We start from the raw sequence: 9772 nt of genomic DNA on the forward strand, positions 1-9772 counted from the left end.
ATTGTGTTACCGGCTTCCCTATATTTCTACTTAACTTAACTTAAGATTTTTGTGTAATATTAATATGTTAATTTTGTATTAATTCAAAATGTATTTTATTTAGTAAAATAATACACTTAACTTAATTCCTAAAATTCGATACTACACCAGCAAAAATTTAAATATGACAAATCTAACATTATTTGAATGGATGTTTGGGAGACATTAAGGATGTCAATAGAGAAAATTAATTACATTTAAATTAAAATTAAGGTCTTAATGTCCTTATTAACTTTTTTGTATGGTCTGGGACTGTTACTTTTTACTCGTACGCACACGAAAATGAGCATAAGTAGATGCAAAATCCTCCTTTTATAACATTTCTTGCAAAAAAAAGTTCGCGAGTATCAGTTGCCTTCTCTAACCACTAGAGGGAACTGTTTCTCCGTACTGTAGTATGTATGCACTATTTTAAAGGTAATATTATATTATTATTATTATATTACAATATTTGCTTCACGTTAATATTCATTGTGAAGGGAACCCCCCCATACAAAATTAGGGATGTATGTTATTCAGATGTATATTAATGAATATTAAATATTATGAATATTATGTAATCAGTTGCATTTACAAAGCTGTGTATAAAACTAAACAACACTTAAAAAAACTTGGAATAGTAGAAAATATAATACAAAAAGCTTGAACTTTCAAGTATTGCTAAAATATATTCCCTACAATGAGCAATTTAAAAACAAAAATAGCAAAATATGATTTGAGTTTCTCCATTTTATGTTGCTATCACACACACACACACACACAAAATGCATATATAGGATGCATAGGATAATTTTTTTTTTTTAATGCCTGCATTTGAAAATACAAATATATTGCATACTTTTTCTTTTTTTTTTTTTTTTATTATTAAAGAGGCGGAACAGGTTTCCAATCTTAAGAATGTTAGAGTTTTTTAAAGATGAAATAATTCGGTAATAATAATTGCTTGAGACAATGAGAATGGGCTTACTGCGATGAATGTTTGATATTTGAAGAAGTTTCTCCAGGCAGGTTGACGAACGAGCTGGTTGCGTGACATCATCAGGCAGCGACTCTGACCGCTCTCCGTACTGCGCATGCGTAAATTGCCGAGTCCTTGGACACACCGATCGCTGTAGGTGAAGCGGTCTCGTAAGGGACGTACTGTCAAAATGCAGACCTGGAACCATCTATACCGCACACTCGCCACGGTAAAGACTCTTTATGTGCCCCAGTACACTCTACTTTGAATATATCCATAGTCCATTAGAATGAAAAGAAAGCGTTTTAGACAGAAATTCAATGTTATTACTGTGTAGGCCCGACATACTAGCTTGTCAGCATGCACAGTTGTCAGCCCATAAACAAGCGAAGCAGAATGAGTTTATGTATTTAGCTGCATGAATTTACTTGTAACTATATCTCATTTATCGAAAGTGCTAAAGAATATTTACACAACTAAGAATGAGTTGTGTAATCTGTCACCATTGGTTGAACTTACAGGGGCGTGTAGTTTCATGTCCGTGGAGCTTTTTTGGTCATTTGCCATTTAACGTTAGGTCTCATCATTTTTACCTTTTCACAGGAGTGTTTTTAATACAACATTAAGTGAGCTGCCTATCTAGAATGTGCCTGTGATGCCCAAAAGTGCTGTCTGTGTAGGCTGAAACTAGGTGCTGAGACAGCTATATTTAGGGAAGAAATAAAAAATAAATAAAAAACCGGGGAGAGAGACATTTTATAACATTCTTGGTAATCCATGTGCTGTTCAACTCTACAAAATGTGGACTTTTTTCTGTTTATTGAACTAATTATGTTTATTTTGGGGTTATCATCAGTACTAGACTAAATAAATAAATAAAAATAAATAAAAGTTTTATACTAAAATTACTACTAAATAAAAATTCTCATTGAATTAAATAATTAAAACTAAAGAAAAATAATAATATTCATATTAATATTTAACTTTTATTAATTTTGTAATGTGCTTTTGTCATTTTATTAGTTTAAATATTTTTTATATATATATATGTATACTTTTATATTATTTAATTATATTATTTATATATATACTGTATTTCAGTCATTTAAAAACTTTAGGCTTTAATACAATTTTCATCTTTCATCTAATCCTTGCATGGGGACTTTTGAATCCTGGTACAGAATTTTGGAGTTTGCCTTTATTGCAACATAATTATGCAACTGTTTAATACTCGTGATTAACTTTCTTTTGAGTTTAATGCTTTAAATTTCAATGTTTATTTTTTTTCCTCTTTTTGTCCTTTTCTCCCTTTGGATAGTTAGTGGATATTCAGATATTTTCTTTGCCATTTGTAAACATCAAAATAGATGATGCAGAAGATATACCATATCTGTATTATTTCTAGTTTATTTGGTAGGGACAGATACAGTGAACATAGATTATCTTCTCGAATCAATCCCATGTCAGTATCATAGTGTTTATGGCCAAGGCTAATTCGCAACTCCTGTCCCTAGAAGGGCTTTTTATATTAAATATTACACTAGATGGATAAATGAGAAAAAATTAAAAGTGAATACATTAAAAGGTCCAAAAGCCAAACAGTACAAATAACACGTTTTGACATGTGTGATCATTGTTATATTGTATTTCTATTGAACCCTCCAGCGAGGACAGCACCTTCCCTGCAAGCTGCACGGAGCCACAGTCCTGTCCGCGAGAACATATGCTGACAAAGCAGCAAGTAAGATGACGTCAAGTCACATTTGATTGTAGTAATCGATACTGCTAAATGATATGAAATGCGCTAATATGTAATGATATTCACAAAATCATTTGTTCTGTCAAAGTTGATGCTGACGTCACAGTTGTGGGCTCTGGGCCTGGAGGATACGTCGCCGCCATCAAAGCAGCTCAGCTCGGTTTCAAGGTATCAGTCTGACACCCGGTTCACGGATGCCAACGGCTTTTGCTTTGACTGCACCGGTAACACAAGTTTCTTTCACAGACAGTATGTGTGGAGAAGAACGAGACCCTCGGCGGGACGTGCTTGAACGTGGGCTGCATTCCGTCAAAGGTTCGTGATTAAAAAAATTCTGCCTTTTCCCGAAATGCTTTTAACAATGGTTAAATTGATTATTCTTGTCTGTTTAAGGCTCTGCTGAACAACTCGTACCTGTATCACTTGGCACATGGGAAAGATTTCGAAAGCAGAGGCATTGAAAGTAAGTTGAAGTGTAAACATGTGATATATGTCCGCATAAACATCTTTTATTGTGACTTGCACGTCAAGGACTTGCAGAAGCAAACAGATTTGAATGTTTTCCTTCTGGCTGAGGTCATTTGAACTGTAATAAGTTATAGAGGATTGTAGGTATTTCAAAACTTGTTTTTTAAAGTGCCCCTATTATTCCATTTTATTTTTAGGTCTCCTACAATAAGTTTAGTTGCAACCAAGATCAAAAAAACACATTTTCTCATAACATACATTGCAACATCAACACTTTTATCACAGTGTCCTAAATCGTTTGATAAAGGATCCAGTCTCTCTAAACTCCTGCTTTCGGAGAACCTACTCTGACTGGTCAGATGGCTCAGTCTGTTGTGATTGGTCTACTCTTCTCTGATTGGTCAGATGGCTCAGTCTGTTGTGATTGGTCTACTCTGCTCTGATTGGTCAGATGGCTCAGTGTGTTGTGATTGGTCTACTCTGCTCTGATTGGTCAGATTGCTCAGTCTGTTGTGATTTGGTCTACTTTGCTCTGATTGGTTAGATGGCTCAGATTGGTCAGATCTTGTGATTGGTCTACTCTGCTCTGATTGGTCAGATGGCCCAGTCTGTTGTGATTAGTCTACTCTGCTCTGATTGGTCAGATGGCCCTGTGTGTTGTGATTGGTCTACTCTGCTCTGATTGGTCAGATGGCCCAGTCTGTTGTGATTTGGTCTACTTTGCTCTGATTGGTCAGATGGCTCAGTCTGTGGTTATTGATCTACTCTGCTCTGATTGGTCAGATGGCCCATTCTGTAGTGATTGGTCTACTCTGCTCTGATTGGTCAGATGGCCCAGTCTGTTGTGATTGGTCTACTCTGCTCTGATTGGTCAGATGGCCCAGTCTGTTGTGATTGGTCTACTCTGCTCTGATTCGTCAGATGGCCCAGTCTGTTGTGATTGGTCTACTCTGCTCTGATTGGTCAGCTGGCCCAGTCTGTTGTGATTGGTCTACTCTGCTCTGATTGGTCAGATGGCCCAGTCTGTTGTGATTTGGTCTACTTTGCTCTGATTGGTCAGATGGCTCAGTCTGTGGTTATTGATCTACTCTGCTCTGATTGGTCAGATGGCCCATTCTGTAGTGATTGGTCTACTCTGCTCTGATTGGTCAGATGGCCGGTCTGTTGTGATTGGTCTACTCTGCTCTGATTGGTCAGATGGCCCAGTCTGTTGTGATTGGTCTACTCTGCTCTGATTGGTCAGATGGCCCAGTCTGTTGTGATTGGTCTACTCTGCTCTGATTGGTCAGATGGCCCAGTCTGTTGTGATTGGTCTACTCTGCTCTGATTCGTCAGATGGCCCAGTCTGTTGTGATTGGTCTACTCTGCTCTGATTGGTCAGCTGGCCCAGTCTGTTGTGATTGGTCTACTCTGCTCTGGTTGGTCAGATGGCCCAGTGTGTTTTGATTTGTCTACTGCTTAGAGCGCATGTCAGAAACCATAACATTATATCTGAATTTCAGCTCCAGTTCTTCCTCAGCACTTTCATACACAGCGATATTAACAGTAACAATAGTGTGGTTTAACCGCATCAATTTGAGCCGACTGCCGAGTCCTTTGGAAGTGCATCAAAGTGGATTTGCTTTCAAAGAGCAAAAAACAGCGTCTTCTCTCGACATGTTGACAACACAAACCAAACTATTTCAGTCTCAGCTACAGCTACAGGGATCAAGGGTGGGTTAAAGTATGTGGGTACTTCGAGCAGGAAGAAAGACTGGAATTACTCACGACTCGTTTCAGGCTCTTTCTTTAGGAAGACAATAACTCTATTTATTGTGCAGTTTGATCTATGAAACTTTGCAGACCTTCTACATTCATAAACAGCTTTATCGCACTCTACATAAAAAGTTAGATCTGAAAAATCATAATAGGGGCACTTCAATCATTTTTTTAGTCACTTCCTAATGATTTATTCTTCATTAGTTCAGGGGATCTCACTGAACCTGGAGAAGATGATGGCGCAGAAGAGCGGGGCTGTCAAAGCTCTGACAGGAGGAATCGCACACTTATTCAAACAAAACAAAGTGAGATTTTTCATTTGTTTTTGAATATTCATTGTTCACATGTGGCAGTAAAGCAGTAAACCTTTTAAAGCCATACAGAATGATTGTTTTCGATCCATAGGTAACTCATGTCAATGGTTTTGGAATGATAACTGGTAAGAATCAAGTGACAGCAAAGACTGCTGATGGAGAACAAGTCATAAACTCCAAGAACATCCTCATCGCTACGGGATCAGAGGTCACCCCATTCCCAGGCATTCAGGTACATCAGCGATAGATAAGAAGACCTCGCTGTTTACTGCCTACATAGATAGCTGCCTTCTAAGTGAGCGTCCTAACTGATATTAAACCTCATAAGTGAGCGATTTGGAACATTCTATGTAGGCAGTATCTTCATGCAACACTGATTTCAGAAGCGTTTGATGTTAGCATGTTGCTAAGATAAGCGCATAAAAAATATTTAGCAATATTGGGTAAAATGGTATATTTTAAATTATTAAAGTATTTCATGTTGATTTTACTGTAAAATAAAAATCTGGTATATAAGAAAAAGCATTAATTATAATAATTATTTTATTATAAAGTACAGCTGTAAAATGACTACTAATATTTATAACTCTTAATTTCTTCATTTTCAAACATTAAACTCACGTTTTAACAGCCGGTTTTTCTCATTACAGGTTCATTTTGAAACACGCAATACATATATTTAATTAAATCTCAGCCTTTGAAATTTGATAATCACACAGTCATGTCTCAATTTCATTTTTTATTTTGAATATGTGTGTTAAATCGTGTAAATATTTTGTGATCAACATTTTTCTTGCTCAATACGCCATCTTGTATAATTATGCTCCCTAACAGCCTTTGTGTCAGTATGTTGCGTTCAGATCGTGAATTTTAAATCTGAAATATTTTCCCCTTTTGACAGATTGATGAAGAAACTGTTGTCTCGTCCACCGGCGCTTTGTCCCTCAAGAAAGTTCCAGAGGAGCTCATTGTGATTGGAGCAGGAGTCATTGGCGTGGAGTTGGTGAGTGGACGATTAGAAGGTTATGGAGTGAATATTACAGAATTTCATCCCCTATTCATCATAAGACTGATCTAAATTGTTCATTTTGGTAATGAAAGTGCATGTTTGTAGCATCTGAGGACTGATGATGCTTCTGAATTGGGTTTGACTATTGAGATCCATTCTGTTTGTTCCCAGGGGTCCGTTTGGCAGAGGCTTGGATCCAAAGTCACAGCGGTGGAGTTCCTCAGCCATGTCGGCGGGATGGGCATCGACATGGAGATCTCCAAGAACTTCCAGAGAATTCTCCAGAAGCAGGGGGTGAAGTTCAAACTGGGCACCAAGGTCATGGGCGCCACCAAGAGACCCGACGGCAAGATCGATGTGGCGTGAGTGCGGCGTTTCTCCAAATGATGTTTAGGATTGAGTTCTTCTAGTGCTTTTGTCCATTATGTAATTTCCTTTGGACAGCGTGGAAGCTGCAGCTGGTGGCAAGAACGAGACGCTCACCTGTGACGTTCTGCTGGTGTGCATTGGCCGCCGTCCATTCACCGGAAACCTCGGTCTCGAGTCTGTCGGAATCGAACTGGATAACCGCGGGAGAATCCCTGTCAACGGCCGTTTCCAGACCAAAGTGCCCAGGTGTGTGGACTTCAGATGAGTTGTCTTGCATTTGTTGCGACAAACAAGTCTTAATTTGTGTTTTTAATCTCTTTTTAGTATCTTTGCCATTGGAGATGTTGTAGCTGGACCCATGTTGGCCCATAAAGCCGAGGATGAGGGTATTATTTGCGTTGAGGGAATGGCAGGAGGAGCCGTCCATATCGACTACAACTGTGTGCCCTCTGTTATATACACACACCCTGAGGTCGCCTGGGTCGGCAAGACCGAGGAACAACTCAAAGAGGATGTGAGGAGACTCGTTGTTATTTTAGCACACCTCTCCATCTTAGATTGTATGTCACATCAAACATTTACTTCTAAAATACATCACAAATTGTTTTATTTTCTAGGGTGTGCCATATAAAGTGGGCAAATTCCCATTCGCGGCAAACAGCAGAGCCAAGACCAATGCTGATACAGATGGACTGGTAAAGATCCTCAGCCACAAGGACACAGACAGGATGCTGGGAGCACACATTGTGGGAACGGTAATGATAAATCTGCTTTACCTGTGTAGGATGTTTAATGAAATGATAATTTATATTTTGAATTTTCATTTTACAGGGGGCAGGCGAGATGATTAACGAGGCTGCGTTAGCTATGGAATATGGAGCGTCTTGTGAGGATATTGCGAGAGTGTGTCACGCCCACCCTGTAAGTGTCTCTGAATATGGTTTACTGTTTTTTTTACTTTCTCTATTCTTAAGTTTCAGTTAGTTAAGTGTCTCCGTACAGTGCGAGAAAAAAAAAACTTAACGAAAGGTGTACTTTGAGCTTAGAAGACGATCTGAGGAATGAGCACTCTAATCGTAGGCTTTTTTAAATTATTCAGAAATTTAATTGTAAAGTAATGAATTAAAAAGATCTTAAAGTAAAATATTACTATTAATGATAGTAAATAGGGATGCACGATATATCGGTATTGGCCGATATTCGTTAATTTTTAATGTTATCGTTATGTGTTAGCTGATATATTAAAGCCGATAAATAATGGAGCATTTAACTTCAGCTGAGACACTTCACTTTTGAATGGCTTGACATATGATTGGAACCACTTTAAAAAGGAAAATACAGTTGAGTGCAACATGTGTCTGTCATATCCGCTACATAAAATTATAATGAGAACATTATAATTGTGTGCTTGGGATGTGGCTTTTAATGGTGAGACTTGTTTTTGTAATCAAGCTTTAAAAAATGATATATAAACTTTTTGAAAAGATTGATCGGCCAACATATTGGTTATCGGCTTTCAAATATAAAGAATTATTGGTTATATTGTATCGGATAAAATTTTCATATTGGTGCATTTTCCTCATTTGTCCACCTCGCAAGTGTCTTTGAATATAGTCTACTGATTTTTTTTCTACTTTATTTTCTCTATTAAGTTACAATTATTGACACCCAATCTTGGCCATTTTTTTTTTTTTCAATTTTTAATAGTAAAATAATTCATATAAAATTTTCTTAATTTAAAAGAATAAAATTGTAATAATAAATTGCAACATTGTCTATTTTTCAAATGTGTTGACTATATTTTTTCCTCTTTGTAAAACAACTCATAGAAAAATGTAATAAAAATATTCATTATTACTGTTATTAATAATGATTATAAAAAAATCAAATGTTAAGCATTTTTTTTTCTCTTTTGCCCACCTCACACGTGTCTCGGAATATAGTGTTTTTCTCTACTTTATTTTCACTATTAAGTTACTATTATTAATAGCCGTTCTGAAGAATGAGCGCACTAATCTTGCCCATTGTTTTTTGCCTTTTTTGTTGTTGTTGTAAAATAATATTAAAATTACTCCTAAAAATTTTGTTTATTATTAGTATTACTAATAAAAATAATACATTTTTAAAAATGTTTGTTTTTGTTTTTTTTATAATTGTAACATTTGTTTTTTAAATGTGTTAACCAACCTCTTCCTCTTTTCCCAGACTGTATCAGAGGCCTTTAGAGAAGCCAACCTGGCTGCTTCGTTTGGAAAAGCGATCAACTTCTAGATTTTCTTCACATACACTTGTATATAAATACACTATCTGCTGCATTTTTTTTTCCACAAAAGAAAATCACACAATTTGTAGTTCTTCAGTCTCTGGGCCTTCAGATGTACCCTTCATGCAGACATCCAGAATAATCCTGTAAAACATATAGTCTGTTATTTAAATGTACTAATAAAGGAGTTTGGACCTTCGCCTGATCCAGAAAAATATTGTTTGGATTTTATAAATCAGTGTTGTTCAAGTTTCATGCCGGTGGTCATAAATAGTCTCCTGAACACCAAAGCAATAATTGTGACGGTTGGAAAAATTAACTTTGGCTGAATTGATACACATGGGAGATGAATAAAAGAAGCATCATTATACATTCATTAAGGGAGACGTGCTGTGAATTGCAGTTTAGGAGTTATGAGGTTTTAAAAAGATTATTTAATGCAGCTTGTGATGCAGTTGAAGGTTACGTACATGTTCTGGGTTTTATAGAAAAAAAGGAATTTGTTGCAGGCTGTCAGTTACTACAGAAAATTAATCATCCATCAATTTTAATGTGCAAAGAACTGAAGATCATTAACTGCAGAGCAGAAGTCACTTCTTTTTTAATAGGGAAGTAAACATCCATGAATTTATTTTTATCTTAGGGTTTACAGTAAGCCTGTATTTATTTTTATTTTGCAGTGTTCCCATAAAACTGTAAACGATTTGCCTTCCCTTGTTTGCATCGGGATAAGACGTGATTTGAAAGAACAATATGCTAAAATATGAACTATATGCTCGTATTATGAGTTTACCTGCAGTTCCTCATCAGACCATCAGAGGTCATCATTGTCCCT

General features: G+C 36.6%; 1 protein-coding gene across 1 annotated transcript; it reads left to right on the forward strand.

The window, feature by feature from the left end:
- Positions 1–1043: 1043 nt before the first annotated feature.
- Positions 1044–9154, forward strand: dld (deltaD). Its single transcript, XM_081356282.1, has 14 exons — positions 1044–1226; positions 2663–2738; positions 2845–2924; positions 3003–3071; positions 3150–3219; positions 5187–5287; positions 5388–5528; positions 6198–6299; positions 6477–6667; positions 6750–6920; positions 6999–7188; positions 7292–7429; positions 7506–7595; positions 8880–9154. Exons 1-14 carry the CDS (start codon positions 1188–1190, stop codon positions 8943–8945), a joined length of 1524 nt encoding a protein of 507 aa, XP_081212408.1. The 5' UTR covers positions 1044–1187; the 3' UTR covers positions 8946–9154.
- The last annotated feature ends 618 nt before the right edge of the window (positions 9155–9772 follow it).

The sequence above is a fragment of the Scardinius erythrophthalmus genome (genome assembly GCF_964197995.2).
Source record: "Scardinius erythrophthalmus genome assembly, chromosome: 24".
In the NCBI taxonomy this organism is placed as follows: Eukaryota; Metazoa; Chordata; class Actinopteri; order Cypriniformes; family Leuciscidae; genus Scardinius; species Scardinius erythrophthalmus.